At 43.7% G+C, this 25,988-nt stretch overlaps 1 protein-coding gene and 1 long non-coding RNA gene across 2 annotated transcripts in view; one reads left to right on the plus strand and one right to left on the minus strand.

Annotated features, from left to right (window-relative positions):
- Positions 1 to 25,988, minus strand: part of SOX6 (SRY-box transcription factor 6) — an 802,914-nt gene that overhangs the window by 445,097 nt on the left and 331,829 nt on the right. The window contains exon 6 of the mRNA XM_030201055.1: positions 21,675 to 21,743. Within this exon, the coding sequence (XP_030056915.1) occupies positions 21,675 to 21,743 (69 nt within the window). The remainder of the gene's footprint in view (positions 1 to 21,674; positions 21,744 to 25,988) is intronic.
- LOC115468913 lies at positions 18,921 to 24,159 on the plus strand. The gene is made up of 3 exons (XR_003941929.1): positions 18,921 to 18,931; positions 23,136 to 23,140; positions 24,072 to 24,159. It is a non-coding gene; the product is annotated as an uncharacterized LOC115468913 (long non-coding RNA).

The following is a 25,988-nucleotide window of genomic DNA, read 5'->3' on the forward strand; positions in this document are numbered from 1 at the left end:
CAGTGTATCCTTTATTAATTAGGTGCCAGAGTGAAGATAGCACCATAGTATTTCAAACAATTGTAATCTTTCCACAAATCTCCGGTAGTGCATAGCGGAAATGTTACCTGCTATTGGTAGTCTGTCTGACCTCCCTCCTCCCTTTCCAAATACATTCCAAAAGGACCAGGCAGAGCCACTCCTGGTTTTCTTCCTATTGTATATATGGAAATGTAGTTGCAGTTTCTTAATGCAATACTCCTAAAGATCAGTGAACAAGGTCACAGTTGTGTTTCATGCAATCTCACACATTATTATCTGGTTAGCAATACAAGGAAGTCGTAACTCCCCAAGTCTGCTGAATACCACTTTCTGAAACGTGTGCTAACATTTGGCCAACACCACCACAGGATCATTCTATTAACTTGTAACTTGTTTCATAGACTCCTGATCACGTTGCTGGCATTTGCCACCCTATGATTTCTTGGCTCATAATGAGAAAAGTCAGATGGAAGAGATACATTATATCCAATATAAAACAGGAGAGTCATTTTTTAAGTTGAAATCCTAGAAATAAGGAGAGATGTATGCATAAGAAATTCTTGTTAGAATAAGATTAGTAAAAATATAATTGGCAAGCAATCCACTAAGGGTCAGATTCTGTAAATGGCATCTAAAAAATAGGCGAGTCCAAAAATAGCAGCACTATTCTATAAACCGCGCCTTAAGTTAGGCACAGCTTATGGAACAGCGCATAGGACAGGGGAATGCACCTAGATTTAGGTGTGGCCATTTATTCTACAAAAAATGTAATTGCATTCCCCAAAATACTATACCCACGTGCGTAAATTTGTGGAATGTCCCCAACACGACCACGCCCCCTTTTCAGATACATGCGCTAGGATTTACATACGTCTCTTTTTAGAATATGCCTAAAAATGTGCACGTAAATTCCAATTATTGCCAGTTATCACTGATTTGCTCATTAGTCAATTAAGGTGTGTACATTAAATTGGATGTGTGCCCAATTTAACACATGCAACTTGCCGCAGCTTATATGGAATCCTGGGGTAAGAGGGGAAGTTATCAAGGTGGGCTACCGTTATGACATGTAAAATTGGACCTGTGCTAAAAGAGCACAAGTAGTATAATAACATGTCTTAACAGTAGCTCATGTTGATAACTATGCCTATAAATCTGCACAATATTTGCCATAAGGTCATGGACAGAGTAAGAAAATAATAACAGTAATCTAAAGGGGAGAAAAGATCTCAGTTCTGTTGCAGCACAACTGCTACTGGCTAGTGCATCTAGAGCAGAAAAGTACAATCATCGATCAGAAAAATTCCTTAACAGAATTAACCAAAGTTATTTTAAAATGTACACTTAGCTTAAAACTTCAAGTTAACTGCATCAGCTCTTCAAACCCTGTTTCTCCAAAGTGGTTTCACATAACAATTCATCTTTCAAGTTGCCATTCCCTGCTTTAATATAGCCATTCCTTATGCACCGGTGAACTGGAGGAGTAGCCTAATATTTAGAGCTGCGGGCTGACTACCAGAAGCACCAAGTTCAAATTCCACGGCAGCTCGTTGTGGACTTGGGCAAGTTATTTAACCCTTCATTGCCTTCAGTCCAGTGCTGGGCACGTTCTGGCAGCAATGCCAGTCTGGGTCCATGAGAATATTTAGTGGCATTATCTGGAAAGTGCTGCTGAAGAGCCCGCACGTCTGCACTTATTCGCTCCGCAGCACCTGCTAACCAGACAAGTGCCTTTGAATATCCACTGGATGGTGTCTTAGATGTGCAATTTTGACAGTTTACATGAGTTATAACTTAAACCTGAAGCTGTGGTGGCAAAAAAAAAAAAAAAAAGCAACACATTTGATAGCCTGATATGGTCATCCTTTGACTGCACAGACTAACATTTCTAGTTGTGATCTCATTCTGTTATTTTATTGATTTGAATCCCTTTGTAATATTACTATTATTCTCATGTGTAATTCTGTCTATCTTATATTTTGGATTGGCTCTTTGTTATGATTTCTGTTCTTTCATAAAGGAACAAGCTTCAAAATATATACAACTGTGATACCTTATTAGGCAAACAACAGGAACACCTTAACTTAATGCATTAAGAGAATGTAAAGAGAGTTTTTAAGTGGTATGGTAAATAAAACTGTCAAACATGGTGCAGCAGAACTATAAATAATCAAATATCTCAAGTATGGTGAAATATAATGCTTCAAGAATGTACTGAACCACCAATATGAAGCACATTTTTTACCTGCAAAAACATTCACTCCATAAGCCAATTCAGTTTTCACCTTTGAACAGCAAACTCACTGATTAAAATATTTCAAGTGGGCTCCAGTGCCTATCCCTATCCTTACTTTCAAACATTTAATTAGCTAAGATAAAAGAAATAATTAGATTTGCATTTTTTGTGTGTGATTTATGAATATCCAGAGCAGATCACAAGAGTATGCCTATGGGTGATTAAAACAGCAACATATACTGTATAGACGTGGATTAGAGAGAGAAGGTAGGCTCCCTTTCCTCCTGGCTAATTCATAATTGAAGATACAATTACAAAATAGTTGAAGGGTCTAATAAGGCTGGGGCCAATTTGTAGACTTCTGGGCTTTGTTTATAGCCTTCATTCTCTTTCACAGAAGCATCAGAGTTACTAGCTATGCCAATACCAGTATTATGTTGCCTTCCTTCACAGAGTTTATCTAGTCCTATTTAGAGCCTGCTGAATGGGATCATTTTTCTTGCAAGCATCCTACATACAGCTCACAAAGCATTTTATTCTACAATAAGGATCCGGGCAGAATAACTCCTTTATGGATATGTGTGTGTGTGTGTGTGTGTGTGTGTGTGTGTGTGTTTTTTTTTTTTTTTTTTTTGGGGGGGGGGGGGGGGGCTATCCAACCTCCATCTCTGACCCCCAAGCTCCCCAGTTGCTGATCCTGTGTGGGGCAAATGTTGGTTGGGACATGGCCCTTGTGGCCCATCCTATTCTACTATCTATGATATGGAGAAATATTAAACAGGTATATACCAGAGTACATAAAAAATATGCGAGGTTCAGACCTGGAAGAATCTAAGATGGCCGCTCTGAACATCTCCTAAATACAGTGTTTTATATTGTTTTGCTTTTCCATTTTCACTCTCATCTATTTGACAATGTAGTTAAATGTAAAGGGTAAGTGAGGGTTTACCCTTTGGATTTCCCACCAGAACTGTGGGGAGGGGGAAGGGGGAGTTAATTCTATAAAAGTATGCCTATATTTGGATACCTATACAATAAAACTGGGAACCAAGCATATACACTTAGGTGTGAGCATTTACACCAACCATAGAGCTAACAGTATTCTATAAGTTACACATGTTGAGCACTGCCCAGACTCCATCTATGTATTAGCTTACTTATATAAGATATGTGCATATTTACAGAATAGCACTTAGGTACATTTTTTACATGAATGCATATATGAATCCAATTAAAGTTCCAAATACTTCAAAGCAGGAGCCACTCAGGTAATACTGACATTGCTGAATGCAATCATCACCTTACATCTCAAATTCAATCAGGATATGCATTATCAGACTCTTAAAGAATCTTCAAGACCTCAGTAGTAATTTGTTTCACATGGAGGGGCATAATCAAATGGGGGCGCCCATCTATAAGGGCACCCATCTCTAATGACAGCCCCGTAAAGCGGCGTACCCGACCGTATTGTCAAAACAAGATGGGTGGCCATCTTTCATTTCGATAATACGGTCGGGCCCGGCCAAATCTCAACATTTGGGCCGCTCTTAGAGATGGCCGCCATTGGTTTTCGCCGATAATGGAAACTAATGGCGGCCATCTCAAAACCGGCCAAATCCAAGCCATTTGGTTGTAGGAGGAGCCAGCATTTGTAATGCACTGGTCCCCCTCACATGCCAGGACACCAACCGGACACCCTAGGGGGCACTGCAGTGGACTTCACAAATTGATCCCAGGTGCATAGCTCCCTTACCTTGTGTGCTGAGCCCCCCAACCCCCCCCCCAAAACCCAATACCCACAACTGTACAACACTACCATAGCCCTTAAAGGGTAATGGAGGGCACCTAGATGTGGGTTTCGGGTGGGTTTTGGAGGGCTCCCATTTACCACCACAAGTGTAACAGGTGGGGGGGGGGGGGGGGGCCCGGGTCTGCCTGCCTGAAGTGCACTGCAGTACCCACTAAAAACTGCTCCAGGGACCTGCATAGTGCTGTGATGGAGCTGGGTATGAGGCTGGCAAAAAAATGTTTTAACATTTTTTTTTGGTGGGAGGGGGTTTGTGACCACTAGGGGAGTAAGGGGAGGTGATCCCCGATTCCCTCCGGTGGTCATCAGGCACCTTTTCAAGGCTTGGTCGTGAACAAAAAAGGACCAGGTAAAGTCGGCCAAATGCTCGTCAGGACCGGCCTTCTTTTTTCCATTATGGGCCGTGGACGGCCATCTCTTAACCACGCCCCATCCTGCCCTTGGTACACTGACGACACACCCCCTTGAACTTTGGCCGGCCCTGCGACGGAAAGCAGTTGAGGCCGGCCAAAATCGGCTTTCGATTATGCTTATTTGGCTGCCATTAGAAGGGCGCCGGAAGATGGCTGCCCTTCTCCTTCGAAAATAAGCTGGATAGGAACACAGTCCTATGATTTACCCACTTCCTCATCGGTCTTACAATCTTATTCACTTATGTCTTATTTGGCATTTATAGAAATTTGTTAGAAATGTTTTAAATTTTAAATAAAAAACCTTTACATAACTTGCATAGCGAGATCCACAACCAATATGAATCACGTTTCACCAAACAGGCTGCATTAAGATTAATCCTCTGTCTGAACACATTTCTCCATATGAATCAAAAGAGCAGATGCCATTTTTGATTCATATGAAGAAATGTGTTCTTCTTTCCCACATGCATCACTTTGCACTTACTCACATTAAAAGTCATCTGCTATTTGGATGCCCAGTCTCATAAGGTCCTCTTGTAATTTGTCACAATCCTCTCGCAATTAAACAACTCTGATAACTGTGTCGTCAGCAAATTTAATTACCTCACTAATTACTTCCATCTCTAGATCATTTATAAATATATTAGAAAGCAGCAGTCCCAGCACAGACCCCTGGGGAACCCCACTATCAACCTTTCTCCATTGAAAATACTGACCATTTAACTATACTCTTTGTTTTCTATCTTTTAACCAGTTTTTAATCCACAATAGAACACTATCTCCTGAGGGCAAAGATCCAAGATGGCGACTGGAGCAGCTGTGCATTTTTTCTGCTCTTGAAACTCTCTGAAAGAGCCTGGCGTTAAGAACTTTCCCTGTTTTGTATTATGGGGAAAAGAAAGGGGAAAGCTAAGGCTCTTACCTCCTCGAGCCTGGCAACAACCCCTTCTTTGCGCCAAACTACATTGGAGAACTTTGAGGTGAGAACGCTTGGGGAGCAGACGCCCGCTTTGATGGGCTCTGCGTCTTTCCACGCAGCACAGAGGGAGTGTCATTGAGTCCTCCCTCCAATACAGCTCCCCCCCCCCCCCCCCCCCGCCGTGACCATGGGCAGATTAACAACGGAGGGGATGCAGGCAATTCAGCTCTCCTCATCTTCTACCCAGGGCTTAACTTCCAGGGGAAATGGAGGATTGATAAGACCGGCTGTGGTGTCGATGGAGTCGCTATGGGACGCTATCCAAGGTTTGAATTCTACTTTGTTATCCATATCTAGCTCCTTTAAGGGAGAGATTCTGGAACTTAAACAATCTTATCAAAACCTGTCTGACAATATTCAAGATCAATCCAATAAAACTATTGCATTAGAAGGGAAAATTACTCAGCTACATACTGTTTCCTCAATGCTTATTAAAGAGAGAGATATTCAAGCTCGTAAGCTTGAACATCTAGCCAATCAAGGACGAAGAAATAATTTGAGGTTTTTAAACTTTCCAAAATCACCTTTAATACCTGCCTTGGAAATGCTTAAAAAATACTTTGGAGAAATATTGGGAATACCAGTGGAGGGTTTTCCGTCTATAGTTAGAGCCCAATATATAACGAGGACTTCAAGATCTTCTAACGAACAACCTCATCCTGTTTCTGATATAAACTTGACTGAATTCCTGGAAAGTTCTTTAGACGTTGTGACAGAATGAATTACTCTCTTGGTGACTTTTGCCTTAGAGCCAGACAGAAACAATATTTTCCGCTCCTACTTCCGTCATATAAATGCTCTTTTTTGGGGATTTAAAATCCAGGTTTTTCCTGACCTGGCCAGGGACGCACAAAAAAGGAGAGAATTCTTGGCTTATAAACCAAGAGTTCTCAACTTAGGTGCATTGTTTGAGTTAAAATTTCCTTGTATATGTTTGGTGTCTCTGGATTCCATTAATTATGTTTTCTTTAACCCAAAGAAACTGCTAGAATTTATTAATTCTAAAGAAAGTACTAGGGTTCCCTTGGCTACACCCATTAGTTAAAATGCTGTTTCATCGGCTGCGAGTATTGTCTTGCTCCCAAATGCTTCAATGATATATATAAGTTTTCTCTTTTTCCTAGCATCCTAGGGTGCCCTATTGGTGTCTTGGGATGTCAGGCATGATTTTGTGCATTTTGCACTTGGACATTTTTGTTTTCCGAAAAGGGACCAAAAAAGAAAAGTCCAAATCACTTTAAACGTCCAAAAACCAAAACATCCAAATCACAAAACAGTATTTTCAAAAAAAAAGATAGACATTTTTCTTTTTCGAGAATGACCTTCTTTCCTATTTAGATTTTGGAAGTTATTTGCAAAGTTGGGCTTAGATGTCATATCGAAAATGCCCCTCTATATCTCATTAATCCATGCTTTTGAATATGCTCTGTAAATGCTCTGTAAATGCCCGTCAGACTCACCGGTCTATAATTTCCCGGATCACTTCTAGAAGTTTTTTTTAAAACTGACATTACATTGGCCACCCTCCAATCTTCCAGAACCATGCTTGATTTTAAAGATAAATTACATATTACTAACAATAGTTCTGCAAGTTCATTTTTAAATTCTATCAGTACTGTGGGATGAATACCATCCAGTCCAGGTGGTTTACTATTACTACTACTACTAGTTATCATTTCTGCAGCGCTACTAGATTTACTACTCTTCAATTTGTCAAATTGTGCCAATACATCCTCCAGGTTTATAGAGATGTCATTCAGTTTCTCTGACTCATCACATGCCTAAATGTGGTACTTTAGCACATAACACCCCTTGCATTAATGTGCTAAAATTATAGCCTGGTGCTAAGATTCTTAGTATTTTAATTTTAGTTTGCAAATGGCATGTATATTTAGGTGGTAAAGAGGGGCATAATCGAACGTCGCCGGCGATCTATGTTGGCGGCGGCGCTACAGCTGGCCAGAACTGTATTATCGAAAAAGATGGCCGGCCATCTTTTTTTTTCGATAATACGGTTTAGCCCGGCCAAATGCCTTGGAGTTCGCTGGGTTTGAGATGGCTGGGTTTGTTTTTCAGCGATAATGGGAAAAAATGCCTGCCATCTCCAACCCGGCGAAATCCAAGACAGTTGGTCATGGGAGGAGCCAGCATTTGTAGCGCACTGGTCCCCCTGACATGCCAGGACACCAGCTGGGCACCCTAGGGGTCAGTGCGGTGGACTTCAGAAAAACCTCCCACATGCATAGCTCCCTTACTTTGGGTGCTGAGCCCCCCCAACCCCCCCCCCCCCAAACCCCTCTACCCACAAATGTACAACACTACCAAAGCTGGGTGAAGGGGACAACTACATGTGGGTACAGTGGGTTTTGGAGGGCTTCCATTATCAGCACAAGTGTTACAAGTAGGGGGGGCTGGGCCTGGGTCCGCCTGCCTTAAGTGCACTGCGGTACCCACTAAACGTGCTCCAGGGACCTACATACACAAAGGTCTCTAGGATTTATTGCTGGCACACCAGGTGACACCTGAAGACTAATCTCTTTGAAAAAGTCCTTTATTTGAATAAGCACGTTTACTCACAGTTAACTGCAGATCAGAGGTTGTGCCCTACTGGCAAAGAGTCTCCCTGGTGCTGAGATTAGCAGTAGGTCAGAGCTGGCAGAATGGTGTACAATGCCCTCTTTCAGCCACATTCAAGGTAATAACGTTCTCTAACATGGGTAACATATGAAGGGGATCTAAAACTGGCTTACAAAAATGGCCACTACCTCATGGTCTACCGGAAACAATACAGGGCACACTCTGACCCAGTTAGCAGGGGGGAAAAGCACCATGGGAGTAGAGCCCAGTACCCTACACCCACCACAATGCATTGCTAATGTGACTCTGCAGGGCACCTAACAGAAAAGGTGTCACACTCACCCGAGAGCCACATCGCAACCAGAGAAAGGCTGTCGGAGGATACAACACATTCTGCTGTCATGGAGGTGGGTACGGCATTTGAGGCTGGCATACAGGCTGGCAAAAAAGGTTTTTAGTTTTATTCTTTTAGTATGGAAGGGGGTTGGTGACCACTGGGGGAGTATGGGGAGGTCATCCCCCATTCCCTCCAGTGGTCATCTGGTCATTTGGTGCACCTTTTTGAGGCTTGGTCATGAAAATAAACGGACCAAGTAAACCCGGCGATATACTGCTTATCGCCGTTTTTATTTCCATTATCGCCGAAAGCCGGCCAGCTGGTAGCCACGCCCATACCCACCCATGTCCCGCCTTTGCTTCGCCGCCGACACGCCCCTTTGAACTTTGGCTGGCGACGCGACGGGAAAGCGGCGATGTTGCCAAAAAAGCGGCTTTCGATTATACCGATTTGGCCGCTTTTCCGAGATCACCGGCCATCTCCTGATTTATGTCGGAAAATGGCCGGCAATCACTTTCGAAAATGAGCTGGAAAGTTATAGAATGAGGGGGTTGTTGAATAAGTTCCATATTTGCAGATTATCAGTGACACTATAAGAATGGCTTTGAGCTGGTGTTTTCTCTCTAGCAACATCGGGTGGCTAACACATCACCTAATGCTCTTGGGGGGGTCTCTTAAAGAAGCCAGTGTTGTAAATAATAACTTACCACCCCCGCAATACCCAACATCAAAAGCTTCCTACTCATTAACCCTATTCCTCCCTCAGCGACTACCAGTGCTTGCCTGGTACCTTGTGGAAAGGACTAATTCCGAATACTGGCACTGTTCAATTCCTAGCAGTAGCCTAGCCGGTAATACTGCTAAGAGTAGACTGCAAAGTTGGAGTACTTACTTTACAGTCTGACCCTTAGCGGTACTTCTGCAAGAATATCATTAGGTATCAAGAGCTATGTTCCCTCTAAGTTGTGTGGGAGTCCTCCAACCGCATTCCCGTTAGTGGAGGGTGATGCTTCAATACTGTGTTTTTAATCACTAGGGACAGACAGGTCCTCTGGAGTTCTGCAGAACTTGCCTGTCCCTTGCTACTGAAAATGTGACGTTGATACAGCACTGCCACTAGCAGGAATGTAGGTAGAGGACTCCCTCCGACTTAGAGGGAAAACTGGTCAAGAGGAACTATTTTGCAACTGGTCACTGACAAGAAAGAAGCAATTAGGGATCAGCCCTGTTCAACCAGTAGCCATGAGGGAAACCCTAGGTAGATGCTAAGGGGAGTTTGAGGTGGGGAAGGTAAGCTTTGGCTGTCAGGTATCTGTTGCAAAATTTCGTGTCACCTGCAAAAAGGTAAAGTTTTCCTTTTAGCCATTAGCCTCTGAGCTGCCTGAAATAACTTTATATGCAGTTGAGAAAAAAGTGCTGTAGGCCAAATATCTCCCAATATTTATCCATTATCATGGCTCATGAATTTCCCAGGGAGAGGGGCATAAGGATAGTGAAAGCTGACAAACAATAACAATAGAATTTGATTCTGGTTCATTCCTTTCAAATGCATTGCCAGTAGGTTTAGCCCATGTCCAAAATGGTAATAAATGAAAGGTTCTGTTCTTAAAATTGGGGGTCAAGTAAATACTTAATGATGAAACATATCTTTAAATATAGCTCTGCTATTATTATCCTAGCAAAAAAAATAATAATAATTAAGCAGGTCATGCAGGCCACGAAGGGTAATGTAGAATGTAATTATTCCTGATCTTTAGATATATACTTCACATAAAGAGATACTCCTTATTCAATACACCAAGTACTTGAGCTTTCTGTACTTAATCATGCATAAAATAAAAAAAGAGGGCCCTTGTTTCAGCTTCCTGAAGTTCTAAGTGTAATTCAAGTTATTCATCTGCCTGAATACAGACCTGTTATGACACAGAATATTAGATTACTCCCAAATTCATTAGATAATTTTTACTGTTTGGAGATGCAAGTTCACTAATATAATGCCACTACTACAACATGAAATATAAAATTAGAAAATGGATTATATAAAAAACAAAATGGATTATATAAAAAACAAAACTTAAATTACCGCATGTGTGTGATGTGTCGAGTGGTGCTTAGATGGCGACTCTGGACTAAGGCCAGTGCTGGGCAGACTTGTACAGTCTGTGTCCTGTATATGGCAAGACAGTTTAGGATGGGCTGGAAAGGGCTTGAACAGCAACTCTAGTAGTTGGAATGTAAGGCTAGTGCTGGGCAGACTTCTATGGTCTGTGTCCTGTATATGACGAGATAGATCGGATAGTAGTGGGCTTGAACAACAACTCCAGTAGTTGGAACACATGGACAGTGCCAGGTGGACTTTTATGGTCTATGTTCCAGAAATGGCAAAGAAAGAACAGGATCAAGCATTTTATACCACATTCACTGTTGGTTTAACAATGGTTTAACAATGAATGGATAATGAGTGTGAATGTTGAGCAGACTGGATGGACCATTCAGGTCTTTATCTGCCATCATCTACTGTGTTACTATGTAAAATGGCAGTGGCACCAGTGATCAGTGCTGCATTTTTTTTTTTACTAACACAAACTGCAGAGAGGAGTGCACCAAGTGTTTTGTGATTTTTTTGTTATACGTTTACGTTTTTTATGTGATTTACAATGATGCACATTATTATGTCCACCACATAGGATAGTCTATGGTCACATCCTTCACTTTCAAAAACAGAGGTAAAATAGGCACATGTAGAAGTGAGTTATCTAAGCACGACTTTACAAAATTATACTCCATGTTATAATGACAATGCTGTTGAAGATAGCTTAATAAAAGCTGTATTCACTGAACTAACCAACTGTCAGTACCAGTCCTTTAGAGAGACTTGTGGTGAGGGCTCAAAACAAATACAGAAACTAGCATCTTTCGGACTGGTGAGTCAGGAATGCAGCTTTTTTTTTTTTTTTTTTGACTGATCCATTTGTACACCAAGCTGGGAGTATTTACTGTAGCTACTTGAGAGCAACCTTTCAAAGACCAGTCTTCATGCTTCCTATATTGTTGCAAAGTCTGTGCACCAATTTTAAAAATAAAAGTATGTGCATGCTTTGACCTTGCAAACAGTACCTAGTAGAGGTAGCTGCAGAGACCTGCACCTAAAACAAAATGTATGGCTTTGAAAACCCAAACCTGCATGCTTTGTTTTTCCTTCTGACCAATCTCTTACTCTTGCCAGAATTCTCCAGTCACACAGAATCCGTGAAAGGACAGATCCCCCCATGGCACAGCTGATCCCCCCACCTGCTTGCCTGAATCTCCACCGCTGCTACCAGGCCTGCCTATGCATTCCCTAGTGGTCTAGTTGCCTTTGGGGGGATAGGAAAGAACCCCACTGTTTCCTGCCCTGCTACCGCAGCTGTCTTGTTGGTGCAATGCTTTTTCAAAATGGCTGCTGAGACTTCAAGCAGTAATCTCATGAGACTACTACTTGAAGTCTCAGTGGCCATTTGAGAGAGGGTTAACGTGTGGGTAGCATATGCCAAATCAGCACTACCACCGGGATAGTGCGTGTGCGGCTTCCACCAAATCCCACAGTACAAAATATATTTTTATATTTTCTACCACGGGGGGCATTCCTGGCAGTAATTGGCAGCACAGCCATCTTGATGCACACTGCACGGTTACCGAGAGGGTAGAACATGAGCCCTTACTGCTAAGTCAGTGGCTGGCAGTAAGGGTTCAGGCCGTAAATAGGCACACTAGTTTTAATTTTTGCTTATGTCCATTTCCCAGCACATTAAAAAAGGCCTTTTTCACAGCTGCGTTAAAAAGTGGCCCAGCGTGCGCCTAAAAGATGGAAGGCTCGCTGTTTCCTCCACAAACTTAACAGGTAGGGGGAGATGGGGGCTGGGTTCGCCTGTCTGAAGTGCACTGCACCCACTAAAACTGCTCCAGGGACCTGCATACTGCTGTCATGGATCTGAGTATGACATCTAAGGCTGGCACGAAATATTTTTAAACATGTTTTTTGAGGGTAGGAGGGGGTTAGTGACTACTGGGGGAGTAATGGGAGGTCATCCCTGATTCTCTCCGGTGGTCATCTGGTCAGTTTGGGCACCTTTTTGTGCCTTAGTTGTAAGAAACACAGGTCTGGGTGAAAATGTTCAACTGTTCATCAGGGACGTCCTTCTTTTTTCGATTATGGGTCAAGGACGTCCAAGTGTTAGGCATGCCCAAGTCCCGCCATCGCTACACCCCCGACACACCCTCTTGAACTTTGGCCGTCCGTGTGACGGAGTACAGTTGAGGATGTCCAAAATCGGTTTCGATTATACCGATTTGGACGTTTGTGAGAGAAGGACGTCCATCTTCCGATTTATGTCGAAAGATGGGCGTCCTTCTCTTTTGAAAATGAGCCCACTAGTCACCTGTACCATCTACATAGTCAACATTTATATAGGCATGTGAGCCAATTAGTCCATGTACCATATATCAATTATTGATAACACAAGTTAACAAAAGTATGGAGCTTCTGACCAAAAACTGTCAAGGTACTGTATGTAAATATTTTAAACAAATGCTTCCATAGCAGTGAAGTTGTCTTTGTTAACTAGACCTGATGTTAAGTTTCTAAAATCTGTTTTGGGGTTGATGTGCAATATATTTCCAACTATGGTGTAGCTGTTCAGCTCCATTCAGCATCAATTTCCCTGCTCCTGTTGGCTTTCCTATAGGACTCCAGCACTGACATCGAAAGTTGAATCAACTTTATTGTCTCTATATTAAAAGCAAACATTCTTCTGAAAAAGAGAATGAATGAATGTACTCCAACAAATGAAAACATAACAGAAAACTATTAAATCCACTCTATATCAGTATTGAGCTCATGAGGCTTGACAGCTTTGCTTTCAAATATCCAATACTGTTCACACCAGGCTAGAGTAGCTCTTATGTTCAGTCCAATTACCCAAAAAATCTGCAGGAATAAGCCCATAATATGTGCATCTTCTTTTCTGATATATGTGATGTGGAGGGGCATTTTCAATATGAATTCTAAGTCTACGTTGGCCTTTGGATGTTTTGTGCTAAACGTCCCAAATAGCAAATGTAACTGTTTTCAAAAAAGCAAAACATCTTTTTTATTCCTGAAAATACTGTTTGTAATAAGGTTTTGTGATCTGTGCATCTATCTTTTCAGGCAATTTTTGAAAAAAAAAACCCCACAAATGAAAAACATAGATACTTAACCCATTGGGATGTAGAAGGGGCCAGCATTTTTAGCAGACTGGTCCCCCAGACATCCCAAGAGAGGAATGGAACACCCTAGGGGACACTGCTGTGGACGTCATATAAATGCTCCCAATTAGACATCTCACCGTTGTTTTCTTATTTTGTCTTCTGAGCCCTCCAAAACTCACTACTCCCAACTATACACCATTACGATAGCCCTTATGGGTGAAGGGGACACCTATATGTGGGTACACTGGGTTTCTGGTGAGTTTTGGAGGGCTTACAGCTTCCACTATAAGGTAGGAGGCGGCATGGGCCTTGGACCACCTGTCTACAGTGCATTGAACCCACCACTACACTACTCCAGGGATCTGCGTGCTGCTCTAATGGACCTGGCTATTACATCTGAGGTTGTAATAGAGGCAAGTAAGTACTATTTTTTGTGGGAGGGGGGTCAGTGACCACTGGGGGAGTAAGGGGGGTCCATCCCTGAATCCCTCCAGTGGTCATCTGGTCATTTAGGGCACCTCTTTGTGTCTTGTTTATTGGAAAAACAGGTCTAGACCAAAACATTGAGATTTTTGCCCTAGATATTTTCGTTTTGTTCCATTATGGTTGTAAAATGTCCAAGTGTTAGGCACACCCTACGCTCACCATAAGCCCGCCTTTGAAATGCCCCCAACACACCCCTTTGTGATTTGGACGCACTGTAGACGAAATGCATAGATAGACGTCTGCAACACAGGTTTCAAAATACCAACTTGGACGTTTTGAGAAGAAATCCGTCCAAGTGGTACTTTATGACACTTTTTGGACGTTTTAAAATGAGCCCCCAAGTGTCCTTCTGATACAATTTACATTGTATGAACTACTAGAAAAAAGTTACAGCACAGCATAGTTGACAGAACATAACAGCCACATCATTACAGGAACTATAACTGCTCCTATAGTGACCCTTCTGAATGTAAAAATCTCAGTTTTAATGAATTACAGTCATTTATAATAGACCAGATCTTAAAGACTAAAGAGAGGAGTGGAGGGAGATTGAGTGGTTGCTGTGGCCTGGTATGACCAATATTGGATATTTGAAAGCAAAACCGTCAAGCCTCACTGGTTCAATGACGATGTAGAGTGGATGAGTATAATTTAAATAGTTAGCAGTTATGTTTTCAGAATAAATGTTTATTTTTTTATGGTGAGACACCACAGTTTATTCAATTGCTAATGTTTGCACTTAGATTTTTCTATAAAAATGTCAATGGGAGCAGGGAGATTTGATAGTGGATGTAGCTGAACAAAGGCATTACGGTTAAGCAGTTGGAAATTCAAGAGTATGCCACAGTGGCGTAGCCAGACCTGACATTTTGGCTGGGCCCAGAGCTAATATGGGTGGGCACTATATATAGTAACATAGTAGATGATGGCAGAAAAAGACCTGCACAGTCCATCCAGTCTGCCCAACAAGATAAACTCATATGTGCTACTTTTTGTGTATACCTTACCTTGATTTGTGCCTGTCCTCTTCAGGGCACAGACCATATAAGTCTGCCCAGCACTATCCCTGCCTCCCAACCATCAGCCCCGCCTCCCACCACTGGCTCTGGCACCCAATCTCGGCTAAGCTCCTGAGGATCCATTCCTTCTGAACAGGATTCCTTTATGTTTATCTGACACGTTTGAATTCCGTTACCATTTTCATTTCCACCACCTCTCGCGGGAGGGCATTCCAAGCATCCACCACTCTCTCCGTGAAGAAATACTTCCTGACATTTTTCTTGAGTCTGCCCCCCTTCAATCTCATTTCATGTCCTCTAGTTCTACTGCCTTCCCCTCTCCGGAAAAGGTTCTTTTGCGGATTAATACCTTTCAAATATTTGAACGTCTGTATCATATCACCCCTGTTTCTCCTTTCCTCCAGGGTATACATGTTCAGGTCAACAAGTCTCTCCTCATATGTCTTGTAACGCAAATCCCATACCATTCTCGTAGCTTTTCTTTGCACCGCTTCCATTTTTTTAACATCCTTCACAAGATACGGCCTCCAAAACTGAACACAATACTCCAGGTGGGACCTCACCAACGTCTTATACAGGGGTATTAAAACCTCTTTTCTTCTCTCTATACAGCCTAAAAGTCTTCTAGCTACGGCCACCGCTTTGTCACACTGTTTTGTCGCCTTCAGGTCCTCAGATACTATCACCCCAAGATCCCTCTCCCCGTCTGTACCTATCAGACTCTCCCCGCCTAACACATACGTCTCCCTTGGATTTCTACTCCCCTGCCCTCACTCTCCCTAAATATATACATATAAGTAGTGTTTCTTGGGATACTACAAAATAATGCCTTAGAATGCACTTTATGATAAGTATTCTACCCAACAGCTGCCCTGCATCAACATAAACCACATACTTACTGGATGGGGATGAGCTCATCATTGCCTATGTCCTGTCCCAGGCCCCTACCTGTGCTCCCGGGGGGGGGGGGAGCGATGGTCGTCGGGCCCCGCGGGGTCCAGGGCGGCAGAGACGGATCGCCGACGGAGCCGACGCTACCGCAGGTCGGACCGGGGCCGGTGACCCGCTGGAACGAACGCCGGCCTTGGAGAAGGAGGGACGCCGGCCAAGATGGCAGCGCCGGCGTCGACGTCTCCCTGGCCCGGAGCGGACCAGCGAGGAAGCTCCGCCTACTCGCGCCGGATTGGGGCACCGAAACTGAGACTCCACCTGCAGGGCAGGCCGGCCAATCCAGGCGCTCCTTGCCTGCTAGGGCCGGGGGGATTGGCTCCTCTTCCAGGAAGGGGGCGGACTGGCGAGAGATTTAAACCACGGAACTGGAAGGGTTCAGTGCTTCCGTTTCAGATGTCAGAAGCCGACACAGTGGATCTCGGAGTGCTGCTCTTCAGAGACTGTGTTCACCTTCAGTGCTAGCCGTTCTTGCTAGCTGCCTTCAGAGACTGGGTCCATCTTCAGTGCTAGCCGTCCTTGCTAGCTGCCTTCAGAGACTGGGTCCATCTTCAGTGCTAGCCGTCCTTGCTAGCTGCCTTCAGAGACTGGGTCCATCTTCAGTGCTAGCCGTTCTTGCTAGCTGCCTTCAGAGACTGGGTCCATCTTCAGTGCTAGCCGTCCTTGCTAGCTGCCTTCAGTGACTGGGTCCATCTTCAGTGCTAGCCGTTCTTGCTAGCTGCCTTCAGAGACTGGGTCCATCTTCAGTGCTAGCCGTCCTTGCTAGCCACCTTCAGAGACTGGGTGCCTCTTCAAGCTAGCCGTCCTTGCTAGCCACCTTCAGAGACTGTGTTCCTCTTCAAGCTAGCCGTCCTTGCTAGCCACCTTTAGAGACTGTGTTCCTCTTCCAGCTAGCCATCCTGGCTAGCCACCTTCAGAGACTGTGTTCCTCTTCCAGCTAGCTGCCCTTGCTAGCCACCTTTAGAGACTGTGTTCCTCTTCCACCTAGCCGCCCTTGCTAGCCACCTTCAGAGACTGTGTTCCTCTTCCAGCTAGCCGTCCTTGCTAGCCACCTTCAGAGACTGTGTTCCTCTTCCAGCTAGCCGTCCTTGCTAGCCACCTTCAGGGATTGTGTTCCTCTTCAGTGCTAGCCGTCCTTGCTAGCTGCCCTTCAGAGACTGTGTTGCTGACTACCAGCCAGGCCGGCCGTCACCCCGCGGTTCCAGCAGTCCTGCTGGCCGCCTGCAGCTGGGGGCTCAACCCTCGGTGAACGGTGGTCGCCGCGGGTGAAGATTCGGGGTGCGCGGCAGTCCTCTGAGGTCTCACCGGGCCTCAGGGAACCTAAGGGCTCACCAATCACCGGAGCAGGACAGCCTAGGCCAGGGCAAAAGAGATATATTTAATAACTAAATACATCTTTTTTTTGCCCTAGGCAGTGAACAGTCTAACCCCCCCCCCCCCCCCCATCCAGCGTCTGCCCCCTCTCTCTCCCCTTTCCTTCCAGCATCTGCCCCCTCTCTCTCCCCTTTCCATCTAGCGTCTGCCCCCTCTCTTCCCTCTTTCCATCCAGCATCTATTTTGTCCATCCATGTGTAGTTTTTCTCCTCTTTTCCCTTTCCCTCATCTCTGTCAGTATGCATCTCCTTCCTCTTTCTTCACTCCCCTCCATCCATATGCATCTCCTTCCTCTCTCTCTCTCTCTCTTCCCTCTCCATCATCCATGTCCACCATTTTTCCTCTCTCTCCGCCCCGCCATCCATGTTCATCTCACTTCCTCTCTTCCCTTCCCTCCATCCATGTCCAGCATTTCTCCTCTCTCCCCTCCATGCATGTGCATCTCCTCCTGTCTTCCCTCACCCATCCATGTCCAGCAACTCCCCTCTCTCCCCTGCCCTCACCCATCCATGTACAGCAACTCTCCTCTCTCCCCTTCCCCTCACCCATCCATGTCCAGCAACTCTCCTCTCTCCCCTGCCCTTCCCTCCCCTCCATCCATGTCCAGCAACTGTACTATCTCCCCTGCCCTCTCCCCCCATCCATATCCAGCAATTCTCCTCTCTCCCCTGCCCTCTCCTCCATCCCATCCATGCCCAGCGATTCTCCTCTGCCCTCCCCCCTCCATGTCCAGCGATTTCTCCTCTCTCCCCTGCCCTCCCCTCCATGTCCAGCGATGCTCCTCAGCTCTCCCCTCCATGTCCAGTGATGCCCCAAACCCCACCTGCCCCTCTGAGTTCCAGTTCCAACCCCCTGCCGGACCTCTTCTTCCTCAACAGCCCTCCTTGCTTTCCTGCTGCCCAGCCATAGCTTAAAACTCATTTTACTAACCTGACTGAAGTTGTGACTGCAGAAGCAGAGTACAGCCAGCTCAGCCTGCCTTCCCCTTCTCTCTCAGTGTCCCGCCCTTGTGTAAACAGGAAATGAGGGCAGGACCACAGCTGAGAGAAGGGGAAGGCTGAGCCGGCTGTACTCTGCTTCTGCAGTCATGACGTCAGTCGTTAGTAAAATGATTTTTGGATGTTGTTGAGTTGGGGCTAGTTATGGTGGGTGGGCCTGGAGCAAAAGTGGCTGGGCCTGGGCCCATCCAGGCCCACCCGTGGCTATGCCCCTGGTACGCCAACCACTGATGCAAATTTTTAAAACTTAAAACAAGAAAGTAGACTATACATAAACAAAAAAATAAACTAAAAGAGAAAAAACTTTGTTGAGAACAATAAAGTTTTTTCTCTTTTAGTTTGTTTTTTGTTTGCTTTCTTGTTTTGTATTTTTGTATTTTTTACATCAGTAAGCAGACGTTTTTGCGATTTTTAAAACTTGACATCAAGTAGTGTTACGATGGCAGCTTGACAGCGATATGAGCATTTGTTTGAGATAAGTATATAAAGGGCTAAATTCAGAAAATGGTGCTCAAAATTTGGCACTAGAAAAAATTGGTACTCAATGCTATTTTATAATGGGCACTCAACGATGAGCATTAAATACCAATTTTGGTGCCCAAACTTATGCCTGCTGAAACCAGGTGTAAATTCCCGGTGCCCAATTTAAGCGCACATCCTCGATGCATTAATGCCCCATGCTGTTCTGATGCAAACTTTAGGAATGCCTCTGACCCACCCATCCCTTGGCGATACTCCTTTTTGGGTTGCATGCAATGGGATATGGGTACACATTTTTATAGAATAGTGTATAGCAAAATGTGTGCACAAATTTAAATTGGTGCCAATTAGTACCCAAGCTCTTTGAGCAGGGACTGTCTTTCTTCTATGTTTGTGCAGCGCTGCGTATGCTTTGTAGCATTATAGAAATGCTAAATAGTAGTAGTAGTAGTAGTAGTAATTCTCTCATTAGTCAATTTAGTTGAGTGCACATTTTGGATCAGAGCCCAATTTTGGGTTCCAAATATAGATTCTGGGGGAAAGTTTTTACCGACTGTCTCTGGATTTTTATTAATTCACTTGTGTTATCAATAATTGATTTATGGCACAAGAACTGATTTTTTATCACTGAAGCAGAAAAATTATTGATATATGGGGATGGGGAATGAAAGGTAGAGCTTATGAGACAAGCTGGAGAAAGTCTCTATAATTTTTCTAATGGTCTCTAACAGTATTATTAGTAAGTACACAACCATGATCTATAAAACAGAAGGTTGGACTGTTTGTTCTACTAAGATGTGGGCATCAGTACACATGTGATACAACACAATTAATTTACCTACATACAGAGTGTGCAGTATTCAAGTAGCCGAATTGCCCAGTTACACCCAGATAAATAGCTTTTGGAAATTGCCCACTCCATGACAGAAAATCTTTTCCAAAATAAAGAACACAGAGCTATTAAACAATGTACAAACCTACTGGTAAAATCTGACTTATATACAATATGCTCCTGAGCTATTGCTTTAAATCATTTATTTTTTAATTTCCATAAATACAACAGCCTGTGTAACTATACACTGGTACAGAGCAGGATTGCACACTTTTAGTCCTCCAAGTCTGACTTTCAGGTGGGTCAAAATGAATATTTATGAGACCCATTTGCATGTGCTTAGTTTAAGAAATGGGTTAGTTTGCATATTATGGTTACTCTGAAAACCAAACCTGTTCATGGCTCTCTAGGGACTTGAGTTGTGCACCCCTGGTTCAGAGTGTCTCTGTCTATGTTCAGCATTAAGAAGCATTGTTCTACTATTCAAATGCAGCACTGGGACTGCTTGGCGACAGAAAAGGATCTTGTTTGGGTCCACCCTGATGGAAACATTTCTTATGAAAAGCTAGGAGATGAAGCAGCAGTTTAGTCCTCAAGCTTGTTTCTGAACACAATACTGGAGTTCTGTATCTATCCCAGGAAACCTTACACCGATTTGCAAACAAAAGTCATTTTCCGGTGGCTACTCTTAAAACACAATGAAAAGCTGCTAAGACAAAAGCTGTTAGAACATATAAGAACTCCACTGAGATGAAGAAAGGAGATAATGTCCTTTTCAAATATAATAATTTCTACCAAATAAACTCAAAATTTCTTTAGAAAAATAAATTCTTACTACTCTAGCTTTGCAATGGGCTTTTGCTCTCTCTGCTTCTGACTGACTGATTCCCATGGCTTTTCATGAAGTTGTTGCTGGAGAATCCAGTTGAGGCGAGAATCACCATGAAAAGTAGACTGAAGCTCTACTCCATATCAGAAAGAAAACTTCAGGCATAGTAAATGTTTTATATGTGGCTTGGCTCATTTTCTTTCACTTCTGAGTAACTTTCCTCAGTTTTGAGCTGGTAGCCCAGTTGGTGCTACTGATTCCTTGACATTTACAACCAGGGGATGAGGGAAAAAAAAGGCTACAAAATTAGGGAACTAAGGACCTGCATTCACAATCGCTGGTAGTTTTGACCCATTTGGGTGTCACCTTTCTTCTACTACCCAGTTCACACCACAGTAGTCCTCACTATGGGCTTCTTTTACAATGCCAAGCTAGCGATTTCCATGCGGCAAATGAGAGAAAGTCCATAGGAATTGAATGGGCTTCCTTTCATTTGCCACACAGGGAATTGGTAGCGCGGCTTTGTAAAAGATGCCCTAAGAGATTATAGACCATAGTTCCTGCCAATACCCAGTATGGATGCACCCTGAATCCATCGGTCAAATGTCAGTTTTGAGTGTGTCTCTTCCAGATATCTGTGAGCACTGCCTGCACAGCACCCTCTGTGCTTTCTAAATGAAAGAGCGAGAGTCCATTCTGGATATTGCTCCCAAGTCTCTCACATAGACTACTAGCCAACATTATAATGACTTTTTTCTAATATTTCTTTCCTTTCCAAGTGTGCAAAATTGCATGTAATAAAGCATTTTAGTACATCTTTGATCAGTTATGTTGAAATGCTGATTTTAAGTCACAAAGTTTCTATATCTGAATAAATATTTTGTATATGATAAACACTGATATTCAGGGGCCCTTATCCAGGTAGGAGCAGCTGCTACTCAGATAAGTGCTGTTCAATGGAGTCATACCCATACTTTCAGTGGCATTATCCGGACAATACAATAGCTTTCTTAGCAGAGATGAAGAAACCTCTATGGCCCCTCACTATTTTACTATCTACAGTAAGAAGAATTTAAGGAGAATGACTGGAATGTGGCAAACACACTGACCTGAATTTGCTGCTGCAGTAGGTTGATTTTGTGCTGCTGTTGCAAAAGCTGCTGTTGTTGTCTTGCAATCTGTGTGAAACACAATAACATTAAATCAAAACTGAATTTCTGGACCAGAGATGGAAAACCCCACTGGGGGGCAGGGGTTATTTTATAACAGGCCTGCTATAAAATTTTCCAAAAACTCACCTATTATATACCTACAAGCCATTAAGCCCATTAAAACGGGAAAGATTTTTTATTTCTCAAATGTTATCAATAGAAATCAAACAAAATAAAACATGGAAAAGAAAATAAGATGATACCTTTTTTATTGGACATAACGTAATACATTTCTTGATTAGCTTTCGAAGGTTGCCCTTCTTCGTCAGATCGGAAATAAGCAAATGTGCTAGCTGACAGTGTATAAAAGTGAAAACATTCAAGCATTACTATGGCAGTCTGACAGGGTGGGAGGATGGGGGTGGGTAGGAGGTATGCATGGGGACATCAAAGCATATCATTGATATTCTAACAGGATGGGTGTGGATAGGTGAGGGGTGGGGTGATCAACAGAGACATACAGCTTTATGGTTTATAATGGGCCAGGAACCCCAGATCCTTGTTAAGTCCTTTCTGTTGGGTGTTAAAATATTCAATCATTCTGACTTCAAAGATCTTACGTTCTTGTATGGTTTTAAAGTTACCTTTCAGTATTCTCACTGTGAAATCACTGGTACAGTGTCCTGGTTCTGTGAAGTGCTGTCCCACCGGGGTGGGGGCTCTACTGGCTGTATTGTTCATGTGATGTCTATGTAAATTGAATCTTGTCTTAAGCATCTGGCCTGTTTCTCCAATAAAGCATCCTTCGTTACATTTTTTACACTGAATGATATATACCACATTGGAAGATGAGCAAGTGAAAGATCCCTTTATGTTGAATATCTTTCCTTTGTGGATAACCATACAAGAACGTAAGACCTTTGAAGTCAGAATGATTGAATATTTTAATACCCAACAGAAAGGACTTAACAAGGATCTGGGGTTCCTGGCCCATTATAAACCATAAAGCTGTATGTCTCTGTTGATCACCCCACCCCTCACCTATCCACACCCATCCTGTTAGAATATCAATGATATGCTTTGATGTCCCCATGCATACCTCCGACCCACCCCCATCCTCCCACCCTGACAGACTGTCATAGTAATGCTTGAATGTTTTCATTTATATACACTGTCAGCTAGCACATTTGCTTATTTCCGATCTGACGAAGAAGGGCAACCTTCGAAAGCTAATCAAGAAATGTATTAAGTTATGTCCAATAAAAAAGGTATCATTTTATTTTATTTTCCATGTTTTATTTTGTTTGATTTCTATTGATAACCTTAAGAGTGGACTAACACGGCTACCACACTCCTTTATTTCTCAAATGTAATTTAAAAGTTGATGAGAGAATGAGAGTGTGTATATGTGTGTGTTAGAGTGAGTGTGTGTGTGTGCGTCTGTCTGAAAGAGAAATAGAGTGTGAGAGTGAGTTCAGAGAGAAAGTGTGTGTGTGTGTTTAAAATTCTGAAAGGAACAGCCGAACCAAGCTGGATCCAACAGCCAGCATGCGATGACGGCAGCTTTTTGTAATGTTTTTAGTAGTAATCCATGTTTCCCCTCCCTCCCTCCGGTTCATCCCTTCTTCTCCAAGCCTAATGCGATGGTGTTGGGGGGGGAGGCAAACTATATCCTCTGTTGTTGAGAGGTGTTTAGTTTCGTGGATGGAGGCATTGTCAGCTTTCGTTGAGAAGAATCTGTTGGAGCTGGAGTGACGGGAGGGGGGCGGTGCAGAGTGGCACTGGGGTAGATGAATCATTGCGGAGACAGAGAGCGTGTATATGTGATGGAAGCTGTGTGTGGCGCCGACTCCAAGCTACAGCAGGCGTGGCGGTTGCACCGAGCCCCCTCCCCGGCGCACCCCTTCCTGCGGGACCCACGCACCTCCCCGGACAAGCTTCCTCCACCGCCCCCCAAATCCTCGCACCTTTCCGCTAAGCCGCCCCGCCCGTCCCGCCGCAGCACTCCCAGTGCTAAGAATAAGCCCAGCCCGCCCAGAAGCACCGTCAAGAAAGCGGTCCGAGCCCCGCCCCCGCCCAGGAAAGCCACACCGGGGGATGGTGGCAGAGGGAAGCGCCTGGCTCCCAGCATGGCCTGCGGTCACAGCAGCAGCGGCGGCGGCAGCAGGTCATCGGACCTGTCGGACTGTGCCTCGGAGCCGCTGTTAGACGATCCCCGGCTGGTGCTCGCCGGTCACCCGCAGCTTTCTGTCCCCGCCGGCAATGATCGTCCGCAGCAGCCGGTCAGGAGCGCTGGCATGGGCTGCCCTAGTGTGACTAACTCCAGCTTTTGAGGGCGGGCCGCGGGCGTAGGAGGTGACGTGCTGCACATGCCCAGAACAGCTGCGCTGTTCTGCGCACGTGCGGCACGTCGGTCACTCTTCATTTATATAGAAGGATTTTATAAAGGTCATATAAACACTCAGAACTATCTCCAGCTGCATGCAAACAAATATTGCACAAATTTGCACCTGCTCCACTCAGGTGCAAATATGTGTGCACACTCTATGGGGGGCAAAGCCACTGCTGGGTGTCTCTTTAGGAACCCACAGGGCACACAGTAGGAGTCTATTTCATAAGGGCACCTAGGCACCCAGTTTCCATAATAGACTACTAGCATAAATTGGTATCAGTTACACGCCCACGGTTACATCAGCCATAGACCTGGCATATCTGCAGGTTCCTAGATGTGGCAAGGACAAGTGTAACTTACAGTAAAGACATAATTGGGAGCGCTGCCTACACTCTGCCCATGTCTACATTCCCTTGTCTTTATGTGCTATATAAGTTGCGTGCACCATAATAGAATAATGCTAAGGAGCCCTGCAGACACTTTTGTAGGTTAAGTAGGGAATTCTATATATGTTGTTGAAAAAAATTGGCATGAAAAAAAATGTGCTTAGTGCTATTCTATAAACCTCGCCTAAAGTTAGGCATGGTTCATAGAATATACGTAGCATTGTCCCTATGACTAAAGTTTAGGTGCAGCCATTTATACCAACTAATACCTGGTGTAAATGCCCCTACCTAACTTAGGCATATCCGTTAACAGTGCACAGAAGTTTTAGGAATGTCCATGACCTGCTCATGCCCCTCCCATGGCCATGCCCCCTTTTGAGATCCCTGTATTAGAATTTATATGCACCACTTTACAGAATATACTTAGAAAGTTGTGCGCATAAATTCTAATTAGTGCCGATAATTTCTTGATATTAGCCAATTATCAGCACCAATTGGCTTGTTAATCAATTAAGTTGTACATGCAATTTAGCCACACTGCCAAATTTGTGCACACAAGTTTAGTCACCATATATAGAATTCCCCCATAAGTGTGAACTTATGCACATCAGGTTCCTATTCTATACATTCACAGGCACAAAGTGCGCATAAATGCAAGCACCTAGATTACTGAATTGCCCTTCATGTGTGTATACATATATGTTAGAATGTGCACAACTACAACAAAACTCCATCCAAACTAAACTCCCAGGAAGGTCTACTTGTGTACTTTGTAAATATATGAATGCTCTTGCTGGCTACACGCTTGCACATGTGTATTCACCTATACAAGTTTACAAGAGCTATTTTCTATGGCTAGAACATGACTTACAAAATTACCTTGTTAGTAGTAAACATAATATCCTCGTGAAAGATTCTTCACTCAACATTATCAAGAATTTAGGCCTAACCCAGGTGATCGCAGGTCAAACATACCGAGACAGCTTCTTGCACTATGGGGATTATTTTAAAAGCATCTCCACAGATAAATATCAGCATACGTTTACACTGAATATGCATCTATGTGACAGTTTCCTAAAGCCAGTATTTACACGGGGAAATCCACACCACTTTAGGGGAGTGTGGTAGGGGTGTGGTTTGGGTAGGACAAAAATCTACATGTGTATTCCCGATTTTACTAAGGGAGTACACATTTACAGGAAAAACATTTCCCTTCATGGTTCTGAAAAAATCTAGTTTCCAACATTCATTATCATTATAAAGGAATAATCTCTACTTAAGGCCTCCCCCCACCTAATTCATTTAATTTTTTGTTGGCCTAACATGGTGCTCTCTCTCTACTGACATAGGGGGTCTTTTACTAAAGATTAGCTTAAGTTATCTGCAGCCGAGCCCATTTTATTCCTATGGGCCCTGCTGCAGATAACTTGAGCCAATCTTTAGTAAAACACCCCTATAGTTTATCAGTTACAGATGTGACGTCTTTATGGAGTC

This window comes from Microcaecilia unicolor, chromosome 4 (genome assembly GCF_901765095.1).
Source record: "Microcaecilia unicolor chromosome 4, aMicUni1.1, whole genome shotgun sequence".
NCBI classification, from domain to species: Eukaryota; Metazoa; Chordata; class Amphibia; order Gymnophiona; family Siphonopidae; genus Microcaecilia; species Microcaecilia unicolor.